At 45.1% G+C, this 20,852-nt stretch overlaps 1 protein-coding gene across 3 annotated transcripts in view; it reads right to left on the bottom strand.

The window, feature by feature from the left end:
- The window catches only part of khdrbs3 (KH domain containing, RNA binding, signal transduction associated 3), a 101,160-nt gene extending 85,525 nt beyond the window's left edge, over nucleotides 1–15,635 (bottom strand). For all 3 annotated transcript variants that reach the window (XR_012923823.1, XR_012923822.1, XM_076011860.1), the window contains exon 1: nucleotides 15,215–15,635. Coding sequence is in view for 1 of the 3 variants with exons in the window: in XM_076011860.1 (XP_075867975.1) it covers nucleotides 15,215–15,305 (91 nt within the window). In the remaining 2 variants the exon portion in view is untranslated. The remainder of the gene's footprint in view (nucleotides 1–15,214) is intronic.
- Between the last annotated feature and the right edge of the window lie 5,217 nt (nucleotides 15,636–20,852).

Genomic DNA, 20,852 nt, shown 5'->3' on the forward strand with positions numbered 1-20,852 from the left:
CTGGGGATCCAGGTGATGCTGAGTGAGTTGAACATAATTGTTGGTACCAGAGGCGCTGCTGGTCTGAGTACCTCAAAACTGCTCCCGATCGACAGGGATTTCCGCAATATCATAGCGTCTAAAGGACTCACAGAGAACAGACCCCAGTAGAGAAAATACACAGTGAGCGACAAGCAAAGGCGACAGTAACTCAAATAACCAGTGCTTAGAGCCAAGGTCTGCAGAGCAGCATCTCTGAACACAACACCTCCGTCCATACACATAAAGAACATCTGGAAAATATACTTAGATATACAAATACTTTAAATTATTTATTTCCTCAAAATTCGATGTACAACACACTGTAATAACCATGTGGGAAAAAAAAAAATCTTTTGAATTTTTTTGCAAGTGTATTAAATATGAAAAACAGAGAATTGCATGTACTTAAATATTTACAACCTTTGCCCAATACTTTGTTGATGCACCTCTGGCAGCAATGACGACGTCAAGGTCTTTTTGTAGACGACACCACAAGCCGTGCACACCATTACTTCTCAATCTGCGTCAGGTTGGATGGGAAGCGTCAGTGCGTGGCCATTTTCAGATCTCTACGGGATCAAGTCTGGGATCTGGCTGGGCCACTCAAGGACATTCACTGAGTTGTCCTGAAGCCACTCCTCCTTCGATATCTTGTTGTCCTGTCCTACTGAAAGATGAACCGTCGGCCCCAGTCTGAGGTCAAGACTGCTCGGGAGCAGGTTTGCATCCGGGATGTCTCTAGACATCGTGGCTGTCATCTTTCCCGCTATCCTGACCAGTCTCCCAGTAGTGCTGCCACCACCGTGGCTCACGGTATTGGCCTGGTATTTTGCGTGGCCGTATACCATGTGCTTTTCACCAATGAGTGGCTTCCACCAGGCCACGCCACCATACAGGCTTGGTACCTTCTGGGAGGTTCTCCTATGTCTTGCAGAGTGAGACCATAGAGTTCATGGTCACCTCCCCAAAAATAAAGCCCTTCTCCCCTGATCGTTCAGTTCAGATGGCCGGCGAGCTCTCGGAAGAGCTGGAGAAGCTGAGTTTTCCGAGTCTTTCGGTTCTATTAAATTAACAAATGTCGTAAAATGACCCGCGATGAACCGGCTACTTGTCAAGATGTACCTTGCCATCGCCTCATGACCAGCTGGGATAGGTTCCAGCAGACCCTCACAACCCTGAACCCTGAGGTATGGAAAATGGATGGATGGATGTAGTAGAAATTAAACTGATTGAAAGTTTTGATGGGAATGAGGAGTTAGGTGAATAGGCCATATCTAAGGCGCAGTGCTGCCATTTAACAGTGGTAAGCCCGCACGTTGGTATCTTGTAGGTGGGAATAAAAAATGAAAAAAAATCTGCAGTCTGTTGAGGTAATAAATAAAGAATAATCATTGCCGTCACCTGCGCAAAATGAGATGCAGTAATTAGATAAGTGGTGGGATATTGCTATACACATGTATGCAGGGCTATAAATATCCTGGCTTCCCTGTGTGCTTGAAAGCACCGTCTAAATATGATCAAAACCCGGGATATGGCTCATTACAAGGACACTAAACAAACACAGCCAGTGTCTGTGGACTATAAATAGAAGAGGGTCGAACGGCATCAATAGAGCGTCCACGGGTAATAAAGCCGATTTAAGAAAATGTGAAAAGAAGAAGACAGTGAATCGTGCCATAACTCCTGCGGGATGAGCGCCTTAGTGATGAACAGTATGTGGTTTCGGTAAGTTGGGCTCTTCCCTCTCAGCGGGGGTTACAATTATCTCTCGCCGCTCGACCCCGGCAGCTCGGCAGGGGTAATGTACCTCTGACAGCGAGATCTATCGCGCACATACTGCAATTTATCCCACACCGCTGTAGCTTCCCCTCGGCCTCGGAGGTATTGTCCGAGGGAGTAAAGGGAGCAATAAGTCAAGCGCTCCACAGTGAATGTCACCGTTGCGCGACGGCCGCTAGCGTACGTCGGCAACGGGCACCGATACTTGGCTTTTGTTACACATTTGCGCATCGACCGGCCATGTGATAGCGCCGCTGAATGCCTGAGGCTCCTCTCCGACTGCAGCGTGCGTGGAAGATCTGCTGGTTTTTTTCCCCCCCTTTCATCTGCTTTAGGTGATTAATCTAATGATTAATTCATTGTTTTTGGAACGCCGTCCCTGGTTGTGGTTTTGTGGCCCGTGATGTTCTCTAGAAGCTGCTTTAAAATCAAAACAAGTCAATTTTTGGGAGTCAAACATGAATGCGTGGGGTTGAAACAATGATTAAGTGCTACCTGTGTACATGGTTCGAATGCACAAATTAATCTTTACGTGCAACGCGGCCACAAAGAGATGGGAGCCTGACATTGACCCTTTTTTGTTTTCTGCCTTTTTGTCCCCGAGCAGGTGCTCGTGTAAATAAAGCAGCGCTGGGACAGCGACCTAACATAAAGCGAGCAGGAAAAAAAGGGCTGTTTGTGTTCTGCTTTTCGCCAATCAATGCGCTTTCCTTCATTGATCTGCGAATACCCCGATGGCCCTTAGCGGCGGCTGCTTCGTTTATGCCTGTCGTGGTTTTCAGTGTCACACACATGCCACCTGTCCAGGCTACTACATCTATCAGCTGTTGCCTCCCTGTCGCGCTCTCTGAGACATTTGATTTTTTTTTTTTTTCTTTCTGAAACGCCCTTCACAACAAATAAATAAAATAAAATGATAAAAAAAAAAATACATCTCCAATTCCTGGCCTCCTGAAAGGCAATCCACTCTCTCTGGATGTCTCCCTCAGTCCGGCGCTCTTATCAGCTCCTCCAGGACGAGAGGCTGTCAATACGACAACCGCAGTGAGGGAGTGGGGAGAGCGAAAACCCTTCCTTCCCCCCCTCACGCTCCGCTTGTATCAACGCGTCCCATCTTCACACAGCACCAGCCCTGGTCAGACAGCAATTAAAACCTCAGCCCCTCCGGCGAAAGGGGGCCTGGTGCGGGCGGACCGCAGATCCATAAACTAGATTTTTATCCATTCACCCCTCGCAGCCTCCCATCGACGGGCCGGCTCCAGAGGTGTCGACTTGCGTGGACCGCCGCGCTTGCTGTAATTACAGTCATCTTTGCCTTTGAGTCGCATCGCACATGACAGGGAAGAATTGAGCGCCGATACTGCCGATCCCATCGCTAATGAAAGAGATAGCCGCGGCTGTTTAAGGTTCCGGTGTCTGCCAACACCCCAATGATGGACGTGGCTGAATAATTCATGGCTACAACATGGTGCCGGGCCCAAATTTTCTAAATTCTGCCTCCCTTCCTAAAAGTCGGGGTGGCCGGTATGCACTTGGCAAATGGGAGTTGGGGTAATTTGAAGTCCTCCACTGAGCTTGATTATCGGACAAAATCTAATCTATCACTATCAATAATTCATACCCTTCTGACATGTCTATTATTAAAGTAATGCCCTTGTCTAAACAGAATAAAGCATATTATTCACAAGCAAAAAAAAAAGTATTTTGAACAAAAAACTGAATGTATTTAATCTAAAGACCAAGTTTAAAGCAGATTCTTTCAACTGTTCCCTTGAGGAGTGGCCACAGCTAATAGATTCTTACGTTTAAGTTAGCATAGGTTTTCACCTTGGACACCCATCATTACACAACCCTCACTTTTATCCTAATCAGGGGACTGGCACAGGGAGGCCGGCATAAGGAGCGCCCCCATGAGGTTGCGTTTTTGGTGTGAGCTGGCCAGGGATCGAACCCAGGACCTCGAGTCTCAAGGTCACCACTAATGGACATTTGTTAAGATCATGTCTCGTATTCACAAATACAGATCTTTACATTACTGACAAAAGCCATGTAAAGAATAAATTAAAAAATGTTAAAATAATCTGCTCACAACCTATTTTTTTTTCTTTATCTTGCCTGTTTGGAAATGAGCCCTGCAGCCCAATTCCAGTTATTAGCTGGTATTATAAAAGCACTGAATTAGTCTGTGTTGACAAACACTGGGCTAGCACATTTTAGTCAAATCGATATTGACCTGCACCGCTTGTGGCCTTTCACTTTTTGAGACTTTCGAAGGGAAAGTCTGTTTGAGAGCTAATATGTTCTTTAGAGATTAGCTATGGTAAGAAAAAAAAAAACGGCAAGGTATTATGGACCAATTATGAATTCTACATAGTTTGTTAATTGTAGAATTTTGTAAAAAATTGGACTCTTTGCTCTGCCAACATATCCTTCATTTGACCTCAGAAATAAAGTATTGTATTTATTCATTAAAATTCTGGTCTGTGGCATTTGGAGCCAAACACTCCTTACACAAAGCCATCAAGGCCCTAAAAAAGACACTAAAATTAAACTCCACTGAGGTTTTCAACACTGTGGACCACAGAACAGAGAGGCACTCAACTAGTCTGTTAAACACCCACTGCCTAATTAGGATGCAGCCGAAATACTGGTTCGAACCATTTGGTTTCCAGGGAACTAATTGATATATATATTTTTTTTAGAAAACATGACAATTTCAACATTGGAAGTTTTGCCCATGATGAATTAGGCCTATTTTTAGTTTGCTGGGTCTTAGTAATTCAGTGTTGCCATTCAAGTATTTCTTTCTTTTTTTTTTTTTTTTAATTATGTGTGGTATTCATAGCAAAGGTCTTCACGCGTTGCAAAGCAGTTTCCTTCTAAGTGGTTTGTCAGCACCCTGTCATTTGGTCTCTTTAACTGCTGTGTTGTTTTATTCAGAATTCTTGGAAATTCATCCCTGTTTAGCACCCGTGTACTATATGCTTACGCGGATTCTATAACTTTTGGCAATTGTCATGATCATTTGTTGCTTGATCATTTAATGTTCACTGAATGATCATCAAATCATGATCATTTCAGCCAAAATAAATAAATAACAATTTTGTATTTGCTGCAATGCATTTATTGGTTAACTTTAAATGAATTAGTTTTCATTGTATTTGCATAGAAACAGGGTTGGAAATTAGCAGGTGCAGCAGCATTCGCGTTTATTAAAGGGAATTAAATTAAAGGGCCCTAATTAATAAAAAGGGAAAAGTAATTATTTTTTAAATATTAAACATCATTTTGTTCATTTTTATGTATAGACTAATTGGCCAGACACCACCACCTGGGGCCAAACATTTACACCTAGTGCGATGAATGAGCAGCCACGAGCCGCCACCAGCAGTAGCATCGAGCAGCAACTGATGATATTACAAAAAGAGAGAGGGAGAGAGTGAGTAACTGCGTCCGTTACTCCGCAGCGTGACCCCCCTTGTGTTTATGCTCGGCCTGTAAGACTTCATCAATGTTTTACAGCCAACTGCTACAGTTGTGAGACATTAAGAAGCTCACAAAATTAAACAATAAACACAAACCATCAGCTTGCGGTTCCACCGCAACAGATCGAGGCTGTGATCACCTTTCAAAAACATACGGGTTCTGCTTTTTTAAAAGGCTTGCTCAAATACGACACACTGTTCACCCCTGAGTGAGAATTTCCCAATTTTTCTGTTTGCCATCCGGGAAAGAGGCAATAAAAGAAACAGTCGGAAAGTGAAAGACTGACTGGACAGCTGAGTGGTCAAATCCGTAGCCGGTTACAATCAAACTGGGCCAAATTGTGCCACTTAAGTAGGTTGGTAAAAGCGTGAGGCATCCTGTGATGTGAGGGCCAACAGCTATTCCATCTTGTGATGAGCCGGGTGGTGCCGTACTGTAACTTAACTCTTGCCAAAGCCAGTAAAATAGTATAGAAAAGCCTTCCGTGCAGTTCTTTGCTCTCCTACCAAAGAGAGAACGTTATCCAGCCCTGCTTTTAAAACTGATTCATTGCAGGAGTCGTTCTGCATGCAACTAAAACCCTGGGCCACGGACCATAGACACTGACGATTCATGCAAAGCTAATTCTGACAAATAATTAAGACCGAAAATTGAATTGGATTCGACTCGAAAATGGAAGCATGAAATCTTAGCCGCGCGGCCGTCTTACTAGACATATTTTCTGCACGCGATGGCAAACACTTCCAGTAACGACAAAACAAAGACAAATTACTGTTCGCGCACGTGAAGCCTTGCGATTAGATTAACGGCCAGACAGAGGATGCAGCGGAGGATAAGTGGGTCGTTCTCGGGTAGGGGGGTCCAGTGGTGGAGCAGCATCCGTCTTTGGTTTCAGTATCACTGGGAAACTTTCATTTCCCAAAACCTGCAGATACACTTTCTTTACAGATGAAGCACCACTGGCCAAGACCTTTAGCCCGTGATTCACTTTTGATTCCTCCAAAAGGGATTCAGTTGGTGCAATTCATCATTCATTAATCAAAAACAACCAGGAGTCTTTATTACGGATCTATTAAGATGACTTTTAGTGGTGAGTTGAAACACTGTGATCATAAAACTTTGGAATGAAACTGTTGGCCCGGCAGTGGTTAGATTTTTTTTACATATATTTTGGGGGGGAATTTTTATCTTCATACAGCTTTTCAATACGAAATTGCCATGTCATAACCAAGTGTTAAACTGAAATAGCTATACTTTGCATGGGGGTGGGAGGGTCATCACCATCGTCTGAACAGCAGAAGGAAAAAACATTATTTTTTTAAGAAAAATAATGTCTAATAGACAGAAGGTCATACTGTGGCAGGGCTTTTGTGTGGGTGCAAGATGGCCAGGCTGACAAAGATGAGAGATGCAATCAGTGGTTTTATCAATATGCAAAATATCTCGTCTTGCATAGTAACAATAGCTTTGCCAAAAATACACTAATTGGTTTTTGGACTTGGTCACCAAAGAATGAATTTCCCTTATTAATGTATGATTTTTGACCCTTTTTGACAATTTTTTTGTCACTACAGCATTAATAAATAGAAATAGAAATATGTTCAACAACCTTTGCTGCTCTTTATCTTTTTGTAAGCTGCAGAAATAACAAGTCTCCAATATATTATATATACAGCCTTGTATATCCCAGCACGACGTCTCCTCACAAAACCAGCTAAAAGATTTCAGTGGAATATAAAACAGTTTTTTCCTGACAGCAGGGCAGGTCCAAAATGATGGGTTGGACCCTGAGTTGTGCGGCAGAGTCTTTCAGGAGTCAGAGAGTATGAGCGAGGGCCACTCGGCAAAGGAAAACGCAGAGGGTCGCTTTTGCGTGATGTGTTGGCGGCCCAACAGCGTCTGTCACGACTGCACAAAATCTGCAAGTCTCTGAGATTTTGAACTCGGCGAAAGACGGGCCACAAAAACATTTAACCTGCAATAAAAATACAAAAATATTGTTGTGCTCAGTGGCGTTCCCGATGCTGTCCAGCTGTCTTTGAGTCCTTGAACTGTGCTGACTGGCTAGACGACTTTTATTTTAGCTTTAATGGTGAATAGCCGAGCAACCGAACTGGGAGTCAAGAAAAAATGAAAACTTTACGAATAGTGAGCACACAAAGCGACTCCAAAACACCCATTTAGTGGGGAGAGCTTGCTGCTAAATCGTACAAATTGCTATTACAGGAAAAAGAAATGAGGTAATGAGCTTCAGCCTGGGCTCTCTTTTTTTTTGTTTTGTTTATTTTTTTTCCTCCCTTGTTCCCAAGTCACCGGTGATGTTTGGTAAAGAGTACTGAATCCTAATGTCGCGGCTAACGCCGCTATTTACCCAGAGTGCAGGTGACTCGCACCATCTGTTTGCAGAGCAACAAGCTTGAGCAGACAAACTCTGGCAGCCGCGAGAAAAAAAAAAAAAAAAAAAAAAGGAAAAGGCACAAGGTCCCCGGGCTTATCTCGGCTGAGGTGGGCCGCCGCTCCTCGGCGCCGGCGAGGTGGAACGATAAACATAATTAAATTGAGTTGGATTACACAAAATGGATCGGATCAGTCGGTAGTGAGGATGTGTGTGTGGGGGGGTGCGAGCGTTGGGGCGGCGAGGCGGAGGAGCTAATCCAGTGCAATCCACTCCATTGAGGTGCAAGCCGCACAAAAAGACAAGCGAATAAAGGAGAGGGCGGCTGTGGCTTTTGCAAAAAAAAAAAAAAAAACTAGAAGAAAGAAAGCAGGAGCCTGCAGCGGGCGGAATCAAATATTAACTTTAATTGTGCGGTTAAGCGCACAAAGAAAGTCCACATTGGTGTGGGTGGGGGGACGGGGGGACCTTCCTCCACCACCACCACCACCACCAGGCTACTTCCTTTTCTCCGGACCGGATTTACAGTGAAAAATATTTCAAAAATAAAAGCCTTCCGAAAATAAATGAATAAAAAAGTAAATAATGAATAAGCGATGAGGTTGCGCCAGCCCCTTCCCTCTGAGGCAGCCGGTGACAGTGAATTAGTTGTTGTGGATGAGACGTGCCGATCCTCCCTCCCTGCCTTTGCGACGTCAGCTAGCCGGGGGCGTATTTAAAGGGTGTGAGTGGAACGGGCGGGCGTGCGACATGAAAAGCGGCTCTTCTGTTTTATTCATCGCCGACGCCTGAGTGACGGCGGCAACAAAAGTGTCTGTTTTCCCTTTTTTTTAAAATTCCTCTTCCATCACTCCTTTTTTCTCCCTCTGGGCGGCTGGGTAGTGACAGTGGTGGGGACGGAGGAAGGGTGCTCCTCAGATTGCACTTTCTCTTGGGTAACTGGCTCTGGACCAATCCCCCCCCCACCCCCCCCCAGCAAATAACCTTTCCCTCGGGAAGGAGACCCTCACTTCCTGTGGCGCCCCGGCCAGAACCTCTCCTCTCATCTTTTTTATTTTTTAAATCATTTTCACACCCCTATCTCCCCTTTGTCTCCGGGCCTCGGGCGGCGGTAAAAACAGATTGATACACTCTGGGAGGTGGGGGGGGGGGGGGCTTCCTTCTGCTTCCCAAACTAATCCAGTGTAATCCTGGACTGCCTGCGTCCTCCTCCTCCTCCTCTTCCTCCTCCTCCTGGAGGCAATGGCAAATCCAACCTGCCGTCCAATGAACCGATTTTCAACGGTCCATGCATGCAAGGGGAGGAAGTGGGGGCGGGGGGGGGGGTAATGACCTCTGTCAGCGGACGTGTTGACTGAATGTCCTGGATGAGTGGAATGAGAAAATATTAGATGCAATCTATTGGGAGGGCTAATAATAACAACAAAAGCTGTGTGTTTATTTTATTTTATTTTTTTTCAACGTTTTGTTTCTCTGCGTCAGTCAGGCTACATCAGGACCTGGCACCACCCGCCTCTGAAGGAGATACGGGCTATCAGCTTTCAGCACGTCCCCGTCCAAACAAGCGCCCCTTGCATTATTCAAGCCGCCTTAATTGAGGGTCTGCGCTCGGATTGGCCGTCCTGGCAAACCTGCCTAACACAGGAAATGGGAAGCAAAACAGGATTTTTTTTTAAGGTTTTATCTAAAGGTCCAGTGTGTCAAATTTGGCTTGATTTATGATTTTTATATTGCTAAAAACTTAATATACTGCCCATAAATACATTCATTCTGGACTGCTACAACTGCAAACTGACGAGCTGAGCCCATGGTGAGCTTGAAGGCTGGTCCTGAGCAATACGACGATGGGGGAACCTGAATTGAATTGAGGGATGGTGGCGCAATAGTCACGGGACCAGACCAGACCAGACGCGCACTTGCTAGGTTCCGGTTTTAGGGTGTGGCACAAAACAGGCGGTTAAAAAAAAGTGGCAAAGAGTTGAATACTTCTTGCACAGGCTTAAACAACTGTTTGATCGCACAGATTACAGTGGGCTTCTCTGACTCTACCGGCAGTACAGAAGGGAAAATAAACTGCCCAAAGGGCGTGATTACACTTTACCTGCCAGGGAAAGAATTCAGGGACAATCAGTGGGTGCAGTGCTTAAAGTCTAATTAGGACTTTGGTTGCGCCCAGTGTGCGAAATACACGTCAATTTCCGGAAGGGGTCTGCATCTTCCTGATCATGACTCAAAACCTACATTTCCCTAAAATGCAAAAGTCCTATAATAACCTAACACTATTTTATGGGTGCAAGCCATGACAGTCTACATTAGTGACAATATATATATATATATATTTTATATAGACCCCCTTAAAATTTGCTTGGAGGCTTACAGGGGGTCTCATGGGTTAATCGGGGGGGGAGAGATTTCACTTTTCTGCGTTGAGGAGCAGCTCCAGCTCGCCTCCTGCTCTCCCCGTCTCTCCGTCTCTGCGTCTGCCACCTGAATTGATGCGGGTGTCTCATGCTCCCCCACACCCCCGCTTGCGAGTTCACTACATCCTCAAACCGCCAGCCGGCTCTCAGCCCGAGGCGAGTCCGGCCTCCTCCTCCTCCCCCTTGCTGTGTGGCTCAGCGTGGCGGCAGGCGGAGCCCTTCCGCATGATCATTATCACCATCAAGGGCCGTTTCCCCAACAAAATGATATCTCTCCCTTTGATCGGGTGCCAGGTCTCTCCCATCGTTGCATTTTTTTTTTGTTTTTGTTTTTCGCTTCTGGGTATTCTGTATATTCCAGAGCAAAAACTCAAGCACCGCCGGATACACAGCACCACTCCTCCTCCTCCTCCTCCTCCTCCTCCTCCTCCGCTTTGCTGATGGGATGTCGGCGGACGAGGGCGTTGAGGATATTTTGACCACTCCGCTCACGCCAGATAAAATGTTTTTTTTTCTTGGCTCTTTATTGTTTTCCTCCTCCTTGAGGTTGATAACGCTATGCAAACACTGCGCAGGGTTCCCTCCCCCGCTGTGAAACGTCCAATTAAAAGGCAGCAGCGCTGAGGTCAGGGCGTCCAAAGTGGGCCACGGGTCCTGAAACATTCACGGCGAGCTGCTGCTGCTGCTGCTGCTGCTGCTGCTCCCCGAATCCAGCACAAACAGAATACATCTGGCGGCGAACGCGGCTTTACATTTTAAAGAGCACCGCAAAAGAAAGCAAAAATCCTTCCGAAGCAGGTCAAGAGCATGATTGATTGGGTTTCAATGCGAGGAGGGGTGGTGAAAATCTGGAAAGCAATGGGAGTATTTCTGCCGTTGAGAGCTTATTTTAAAATGATTTGATATGGATATTCGACAACGTATGTATTGTATATGCATACATGTTGGAGTGTTTGGAGATATTTTTTAATCCCAGAGTGCTTGGGTGGAATAAACTCTCACTGTCTGGAACTGGAGGACATACATTTAGGACTTTAGAATTGTTTGTTTAGTTTGTGTGTGTAAGGTTTTCTCTGCTGCCTCGTATTGACAAGGGGAAGTCCCCAATATTCAAATGATCCCCCCCGTGGCACTGTTTGCGCGCTTCGGTTGCACAGGTTCTTATTTTTCCTAATTCTTGTCAGCAGCAGCTCAACAAACAAACAAAAAAGGATGGGAATGAGGGAGAGAATTTTCTTTCTTTTTTTTCTTCCTCCCCTGTTAGACTTAGATGCAACAAATTTCAGACAACAACCCCAAACTTGGAATTGTTTTTCTGTCAACCTTTTATTTCATTTCATGTTTTTCAAGGTCCTGAAAAGGCCCAAGAAAAAATGCCATGTGCCATGTTTTTGTACCTGATATAATCCCGTCACTGGTACGCTCCTGCTGCTGCTGCTGCTGCTGCTGCTGCTGACGATGATGATGATGACGATGATGATGATGACGATGATGATGATGATGATGACGATGGCCTTAGTTGGACCTTGCTTTTTCCTTATTTATCTAACTTGCAGTGTTTGCTGCACCGTGGGCAGGAGACGCGGTTCCCTTGGGGGCGAAGAGCTCCGTGAACGGGGCCCACAGGGCACAAAGCTCCCACTAATTTCTCCTGAATGGAACGCTCCCCAGAACACTGGAGTAATCTCACATCCGCCACTTGCCGTGTTGCGAGCTCCCACCACTCCCCTCCCCTCCCCCGCCAATTGAATAATTATCAAGTCCAGGACTAATCAGCGGGATGGCAGGGAAAGTGCTCCATTAGGCCGCAACGTGTTCCATCTGTTGTGTAAGACGGAGATAACAGTATCCACACTTCTGAAGTTGTGGCCGACTGTTCGCTGCCAGAATTTTTTTTATGTTTTTTTTTTTTCTTCCCCGTAACACAGAGTTCCCGCTCGCTTCGTTAAAAGCTATGGATTAAATTCTGCCTCTTGAGATACGGTCGGACTTCAATTCTCTGCCTACACCGCGAACAGGCTTTAATGAACCTGTTACATCGGCTCACGTCAGACGATGGAGAGAGATGGACGCGGGGGGGGGGGGGGGCTCACCCCGAGATTCTAACTTCATCTCGTCGCGCCACAGTGTTCTGATGACCGCATCATTTTTTCATTCGGCGTCTGGCAAATGTTGACTTTGAGGCAAACAAAAGAGCCGCCACTAGGAGAGGAGCTCTGTTTGGACTGACGAATGTCTCTCAACTGGAGTTAAGTATTCAGAGCTTCGGTCTTTGGTGAGAATACGCGCGGAAGGGGGGGCGGAGGAGGAAGGGAAAAAAAAAAAGAGAGGAAGAGGACCGGCCTGGAATTAAGTAACTAAGAAGAAGGCAGATAAGAGAAAGTGCTGAGCGAAAAAGTCTCTCTGCGCCGCCCGGGATGAATTTACTGAACATGAATCAGCTTACAGAAGCCTTGTATTAACCAAGAACTGTTGGCTCAAATCTTCAGTATTGCCAAGACAGAACATCCATCACTCCGAGACAAGGCACTGGAGGATAGTTGTTCTACAAAACTACACTTTCATGTAATATTGAGTTTTAAAAGGCAGGAGAACAAATCCCTCGGTCTCACACCTTTGGATCTTTAAGCCGTGCAGTGTGTGCTGCAGTCCCCCAAGCCAGCATATTAGTCTAAATCAGCAGTGGGCAAACGTTTTAACTGGCGGCGCCACAATGAGTTCTAAAATTTGGAGCAGCAGCAGATGGATGGAGTGTTTTGTTGACCCACCTCATAGGTGGAGAAAAATGTGTCATGGGATATGTCATGTCAATTGAAGATGAACAAAATCGTTACGACAAAGTATCTGTCGTTGAAGTCCCACGGGAATTTTGCCCTCGATTGAAATGACTTTTAAAACACTGAAAAAATGGATGAGACAAAGCTATTTTATTACTTTTATCTAATAATAATATCATTTCTTCAAGTTTGGCAGGCCGGATTGAAAAGCTTAACCGGCCGCATCTGGCCCCCGGGCCGTAGTTTGCCCATGCCTGGTCTAAATTCATTATTATTGGTGTGTCTGAGGACACAGCAGGGCTACTTTTATGTCCTAAGAATCTAAAACTGCAAGTAACGAGGCACAATTTCACATGAATAATTCAAAACTGGGGAAGGATTGTTTTTTTTTTTTGTTGTTGTTCCTGTTGCTGTTGTTAGTGGTGCAATTAGGTCAATTTGAGTAAGTGATCAATAATAAGGAAATAATTAAATTAGTTAGGCTCCGCCAGAGGTCAATTAATCAGAGTTTGTCGGCAGGAAAACTGCTTTTCATTCCTTCACGTTTTCCCCTCTTTCGTTTTGGCAAAATATCTCGTGAGGAATTATCTTTCGAACGCTCGCTGCATCAAAATTAAATATTTACGAGTTTTCAGAAAGGGCCAAACAAAACAGCCGTTTGGAACGTTTGTCTTCACTCGCAAGGGGGAAAACATTATTTTCAGACCGGGCCACCCAGGAATTTGGTTACAAGATGGAAAATACCAGCACTGCCTCAAGCCTCACAAGCGGTATATGTTTGCATATTCATCACGGTGGTTTAGAAGGTGACACAGAAAAGTCACTAGGCTCAGCTTATCTCTCTGGTAAACTTTGGCGAGTAAACAGCATTAAAGTTAAATCGCGCCTTAACTCTGCCTGGGCTCCCCCCTTTTCTGGAAACTCTTCAAACAAGCCATGAGGGGTATTATGTTTTAGACACGGCTGTCAGGATAAAGAAGGGGGGAAAAAAAAAACAACCAAAAACAGCCACATCTGGAGTTTGGCAGCATTAGTTACAGTACAGCGAGGCTGTTCACAGACTGGTGCTTCTGGTCTGTTACTTTTCTTTCTTTTTTTTTCTTCTCCACCGTTTCTCTTTTTTCAAGGCATGACAACAGCCGGCAATAGACAAAAGCCCCGCGAGTGGTACTCGAAGGATGCACTCGGATGCTATTACAGAGCACTTCCCACATGAAGGAGGCTGCGCCGGGTGTTTCTGCATCTGAGGAGGTGTTTGCAAAAAGAAAAAAAAGGAATGAGAAATTCCAACAGCTTCAAAGCAGGGAGGCTGTGCAACGGATTAATTAAAGCGTCTGCTTTGCCGCTGCTGCTGCTGCTGCTGCTGCTGCTGCTGCTGTGTGTATAGAATTCCATTTCATTTCAGTCACGTCCACTTCTTCAAAGAAGGCGTGCGAGATGTGGGGAGGGGGGGTCGGAGGCGACATGTACATTTGAATGAGAGTGCGATTATTCCACAACTAGTGCCACATCTCAGGCGTGCGCGCCGCCAGGGCTGAGGTCGACTGCGGCGTGCGAGGAGGGGATGGGATGCAGCTAAGCGCTCCGACCGCCTCGCTGGTAGCTTCAAATGCAAAAGAAAACAAAAAACAAAACGCTGCCGACGGTTCAGTCTCCACTGCGTTTGTACACGGGCGTTCACTTTTGAAATGATCCTCCTCCATTGACATTTCCACCTGGTTTTGTTTCCAGCTCACAGGAGGGAGGGGAAGAAGAAGAAGAAAAAGAAAAAGAAGAAGAAATGATTCTGAGATTAAGAGGTTGGGCGGTTTTATCGCGTGTAGGGAAATGCTGCTCACTTCACAAGAAGAAGAAGAAGAAGAAGAAGAAGAAGAAGAAGAAGAAGAAGAAGAAGAAGAAGACAGGTGCATCCAGGAGTCGAGCCTGGCTTTAGTTTACATAGTTCAGCACTGCACAGCAGGATGGCGAAGGCATCTCAGCTGTTTAACGCCGGAATGCCAAAAGAGAAGCTTGCATTTTGTTGTTGGTGTTGGTGTTGGTTGGTGGTGGTGGTGGTGGTAGTAATGAATAGTGTTTTTTTCCTGTTGTTGTTTGTTTTGTTTGTTTTGTTTTTTTTAATGTCGCCAAACAGGAAGCAGTTAAATAGATCCGCGCACATCGCCTTCCTAACTTCCAGTAGGCGTGCTGGCGGGCTGTTGTAGCCCCCGAGGCACAGCACCAGCAACGCGTAAAAACAAAAACAAACAAAAAAAATGCAAAACAAACAAACAACCCCAAAACAAGCCGTTTTTTTTAAAAAAAAAAAAACGTTATCTACACCATTGCACCGCCCTTACCTTGTTCCAGCAGCCGGAAGGAGTGCTGAAAAGACGGGTCCAGCGTGTCCTTCTCTGCCATAAGCTCCGGCAGGTACTTCTCGCTCTCCATCTCGTCCACGGCGGCGGCAGCGACGGCTCTCCCGAGTAAATCAAATGGAATTCAAGTCAGTTGTTTATAGATTTCTTTTAGGAGGAAAAAGAAAAAAAAAAAAAAAGAAAACCAACAACTTGCGTCCACGCGTCCAAGTTAGCTCCGAGGGATGGATGATAAAAAAAAAAAATATGTAGCTATATTTTAAAGAAGCGCGGAGGGATAATTTGTCAGTTGCGCTACTGGCAGCTGTTTTTGTTGTAACATCCGTGTGGTGTTCGGCCGACAGAGTCCCGCTTCGCATCACTCGCCGGAGTCGAGTGCTCTTCCCTTGCTCGCTCCGCTGGATCCAGCGCTGCACTGAGCGAGGGGGAAGCGGGCGGTTATTGCGCTGCACGAAGCCGGTGGAAGGGTGGGCGGAGCTAGAGGCAGGAGCTGCCCGAGGTGCTGAGTCCCTTCGCCGTCAAGTTAGTGAGGACGCAGCAGGTCGTAAGATTCTTCTTTACATTTTTTGTTTCCATCAACTATCACGATATGACAAAATACGGGGGGGGAATAACAGCAATAATGATAATAAAAAATAGTAATTGACAGTAAGTTGGATTGTTCGACCTCACGTTGCTATTTGAACGAGATTTTTTATTTTGATTTGATTTTTTTATTTTTTATTTATTTATTTTTTATAATTCAGTTGCTGTTGACAAAATGCAGTTGACTGGTCTGGCTTTGGAATATACAGAACTTGCCGGTCAGGCATCTTCTATCGAGTCCCGATTCACTCCTCTTTTCTCCTCTTCCCCCGACAATGTCTTCTTTTTCCCTTTCTGGGTCTGTTCCAATACAAACATGCAGAGAGCTGGCTACTTGCGGTGCATGCAACCCAATGTATATCGTCTCTTGTCAGGCTAGTTAGACATACCCTTTTAAGGGCATTGTCCTTTCTACAAGTCTATGAAGTGTGATCATTTTAGTGAAGAAAATCTACATGGATTTGCTTTGACATAAAGTGGTGGCGCAGTGGCTAGTGCTGTCGCTTCACAGCAAGAAGGTTGTGGGTTCAATTCCAGGGCTAGGACCTTTCTGTGTGGAGATTGCATGTTCTCCCTGTGTCTGCATGGGTTCTCTCCTGTGGCTTCCTCCCACAGTCCAAAAACATGCATGTGAGGTCAATTGGGAACTCTGAATTGACACTAGGTGTGAGTGTGTGAGTGCAAATGGTTGAATGTCTTTGTTTGGGTATTGAAAATGGATGGATGTTTTTGTTGTAATTATTGTTTTGATGGGTCTTTTTAATGTGCCGTACTGTTGCATCTTCTAATGTGCTTTTAAATATTTTATGTTTATAGTTGTACAGCTTATAAAGCTATGAATAGATGCCATTTGTAATAGAGATGACTATAATGTTCTCCACGGGGACTCCCCAAAAATCTTACCACTACTTTAAAACTTCACTTACATAGAGTGTCTTGAGTAATAGTTAATTAAACACTATACATGATTAAAAAGGGACAATGGTGAGGCTGAATATATTGAACACAGTGCGGTGGATATTGGTAGAGAAGTTGGCTAGTTCGAAACTCCAAGAACAATCCTATGGATATGCAAGCTCATTACGTTTTGACATAATGTCAGTATTTTCACATCTTTCAAACTTGAAAGTGCTGAGGTGTTGAAAGGCGATATGTAAATATTGCATCTCATTTTTTGCACGATCGTCTCGGGAGGGTTGCATATTCGCCCGTTTTCGGCGATTGATTATGACGGCGTGACTCCTCTGGTTGCTTTTAACTGTCAAGGCAAGCTGTCAATAAATCTCAGACAATCCAATAACCTTCTCATAGGTCAAGCACACTTTTCTCGCCGGGCGTGTTTATGAATTCATTAAATCAGAGGATCCTCTTGTTTAGAAACCAGAGCCAAACAAAGCCTCTGGTCATCATTAACAACCCGCCGTGTAACAAGCGTGCGGTTTTCCTGGAAAATAACAGACAAACAATGCTGCCGTTATTAAAGGACAGATGAGTTTATCCAGATGGCAGATATCTGGAGAGAAAGCCACGCAAATCCGCCTTATCAGACAGCCCGGGCGGCAAACTTAAAAACAAATGCAACAACAAAAAAAAAGGCGCTCCTGCGATGGCTGTAGGGGTGTTAACAGCGATAGGAAAGGGATGATTTGTGCACAAGCTTCATATTTATTATAAAATGCAGAAAAGAGATGGGAACTCTATCAATATTTGTGGAGGTTGCAGAAGTAGCCTCAGGTGGGCGGCTATCTGTAGGCTGATCAGCGGCGGTTATATAATTGAGATTTTTCTTCTTTTTTTTCCCTCTCCTATTTCAATAAGTTGGAGAAAATGTAAGCCAGAGGCGTCAAACTGAGATGGGTTTGTGTATATTTATCAACAGTATATTGTCCGTGAACTTTGAAAGATGCCATTGGTTATTTTTTTTTTCTTTTCTTTTGTGCCATGGACCCCAGAAAGATCGCTGTGGGCATCGATCGATCTTTTTTTAAGTGAAGCTTAGAAAACAAACAGAAGGACGCGCATCTTTGCGAGGCGGTGAGGTGTAAAACGATTAGGTTAAGAGGAGGAAGTGGCGACCGCACGTGACTCGTGTAAAGGTTTCAGCAAATAATTTCAGGCCGCGCTAACGAATCTGCAAGGGAGACCTTTCATTATAGGACCACAACGTCCCTATAGAGCCCTGTTGAAAAACTGCATATCTATAGGTTCTTCCTGGACCTCTTGTTTACGGGGTGATTTGCAGAGGAAGAGAAAAGCATTATGAATCAGCTTACTTTTTAATCTCTGCCGGGAACCATTAAAAAAAAAAAAAAAAAACAGCTCAAACGCTCTAATCTCCTATTCAGGAGAGCGACTTATTAATAGATATGCCTGCCATCTGTTGCGCCGCGTCTTCATAAACACAGCCCCGACGTTTTGGGTCGTAGTCCTTCCGCGTTCCTTAAAGGTCCAGTGTGTAATATTTGGCTTGATTTATGATTTTTATATTGGTAAAAGCTTAACATATTGCCCATAAATACATTAATAGAGGTGTATACTCACAGTAAAATAAAAGTCATTTGGTTTTGCTACCCTTAGAACGATTCCCATTTACAAAAAATAATCTAGAATACAATACAATACAATACAGTACAATACAATACAATAGATGAACTCAGATGTTTTATGTATATTCATCAACAGTATGTTTCCATGAAATTTGAATGTTTCTATTGGTTATTTTTAGATAGATAGATTGATAGATAGACAGATAGATGGATAGATGGATAGATGGATAGATGGATAGATTGATAGATAGATAGTGTGGACTTCAGTGGACTTCCTGTCATCTCCACTGCTTGCAACTTCCTGCCAGGAGGACACTTGGGGTACGACTAAGGAATGTATACATTCTCCCACACTCCTAGTATCTTCATCTCAGGTTACGGGGGGTATAACAGGAGATGTGAACAAAGGATCATTGGAGTTGCTCACATCTGGCCAAGAGACATCCCCGGGCTTCCATGGTGCCTTTTTGATTTCTGACTTCTTTGCAATAAACCAGTTTTAATACAACCAAGTCGGTGTCAGCGAAGACTCCTTCAACATCTACATCCCTCGAAGCCACCTGAAGAATTCACCACAATAGATAGATAGATAAAGCAAGGGTCTTGCGCCTTGTTAGCCGCCATCTTGCGTCGCAATTCTTTAAAAAATTTCACACTGGACCTTTAAGATGCCCGCCGCCAAACCAGACTCGGGTTTCTCGGTGGAATTTGACAGGGAGGAGGTTAGCTGAGAACGCTTTTGACCGGCTGGTGGTTTACAGCCGGCGGGACGTTTTTATATATGTCACGCCGCCACCGCAAGGGCGGGCGGAACAGGTGGAGGCGGCGCCTGTGAGGAATGCTCTGTCAGGTGGCCGTAAAGAATGGAGAACATTGGGCTGTTACATTGACAAAGGGTTATTTGGATCGTTACAAAACTGCTGCTGTCCCACCACCCCCACCTCCACCCTCTTTATTTGCCCCTTCCGCACCGTCCCAGGTCGCTAAATGTTATGTCGTCCACACACCCTCCTGGAGCGTGTGTGCAGGCACCCGAGGTGTCGCACGTGGCTGATGTGAAACGAGTGTGATGACTTGTGCTTTGCGAGTCAACACTGCTCGCCTCCTGCAACAACAGGCTTGCAAGCGACCTTCCTCACCGGCGGATTCAGAACAGAGACGCTCGTCTTGTCAGCTTTCAATCTTCATAAAGGAGACACGACGTCGTCGGGGTCCAATCACCTGAGGAGTAATTAGTCTTTGACGTGTCCTCGAGCCACCTGCCGGGTCACTTTGCGTCACTGACGGAGCCGTGAGGCCTCGCTCGCATTAGCCAGAGCCGCTCCGGAAATACGTTGGCTGAGGATCACTTTTAAAGCACGGATTTATTCTGCTGTCAAAAGTCTGCTGCTACTGCTGCTGGTAGTCGGGGATTGCCAGCAGAGTGGCAACACTGCCTCCTTGTGACCATGTCAATTTATTTAAGAATATATGAACCGTTCACTTTGCTTTTTTTCAGCAGGCAAAAACGTTTGGGAATAATTATACAAGTCTCAACTGCGAAAGAGAGTCTTCAGCTGATTAAACTGTTACCTGGGAAAGTTGTTGGGGCTTCTTTAATGTATTAGCCAAGCCAATGGTGCTTTATCTTGAGCCAGGAACTGCATGGGGTGCAATGAGAAATAAAGTATGTTTTTTGCAAGACCATCTGCTTATGTACAGTTTGGACTTACTGGAGCTCCCTTAATTGTTTATTTCCTACCTTCAGCATCATCCAACACCAGTGGAAAAAAACACAAAAACAGAACTTCTCCTATCTTAAAAAAAAAAAAAAAAAACATTTTCTTCACACCGGCCCCAAAATGGTGCGCCTTCTCACAAAAAAAGTGTGTGTGCGTGTGTGTGTGTGTGTGTGTGTGTGCTTATTGTGGCTACTAAATGGAGCGCTCACATCCATTAAACAGCCATTCAACGGAATTATATAGCTGGCGCCAATCTATCAGGTACATTGATCACGCCCCGTCGGCAGGGAAGTGCACACTCTGGTCTCCTCTGCTGGAGGTGTTGTGCAAAAAGAAACCTAATGAGAAGCTGTCAGCGGCGCACAGGTAAACAAATCAATGGCGCCCAGCCGCGCCTCCAAGGTCAAGCCGCACACACGCACACGCAAACAAAACACGCGGACAACAAGCCGAGTACTGGAGAGCGAAGACAAAGCTCCTGCGTAAAGGCCCGCTGTCACGGTTTGACTTTTAGCAGGAAAACGGGGGGGCTTTGAGTCGGCTTTGAGCTCACACTGTTCGGGATCATCGCTAGACCTTTGAGAAATATCGCATTGTGGGAAAATTTGTATATCAAGGACTGACATTAATTACCATGTCCGGGTATGGGGAGAGGAAAAATTCACATACAAAGCATTTTTCATTGACATATGATCATATTGAACTGGTTCAAGCAAACATGTCATTTAAAGGTTCAAGGATCTTGCTCCCAGTTAGCTCCCATCTTGT

This window comes from Nelusetta ayraudi, unplaced genomic scaffold, assembly GCF_046127955.1.
Source record: "Nelusetta ayraudi isolate G7.1 ecotype Tasmania unplaced genomic scaffold, CSIRO-AGI_Nayr_v1 ptg000135l, whole genome shotgun sequence".
Taxonomy (NCBI): domain Eukaryota; kingdom Metazoa; phylum Chordata; class Actinopteri; order Tetraodontiformes; family Monacanthidae; genus Nelusetta; species Nelusetta ayraudi.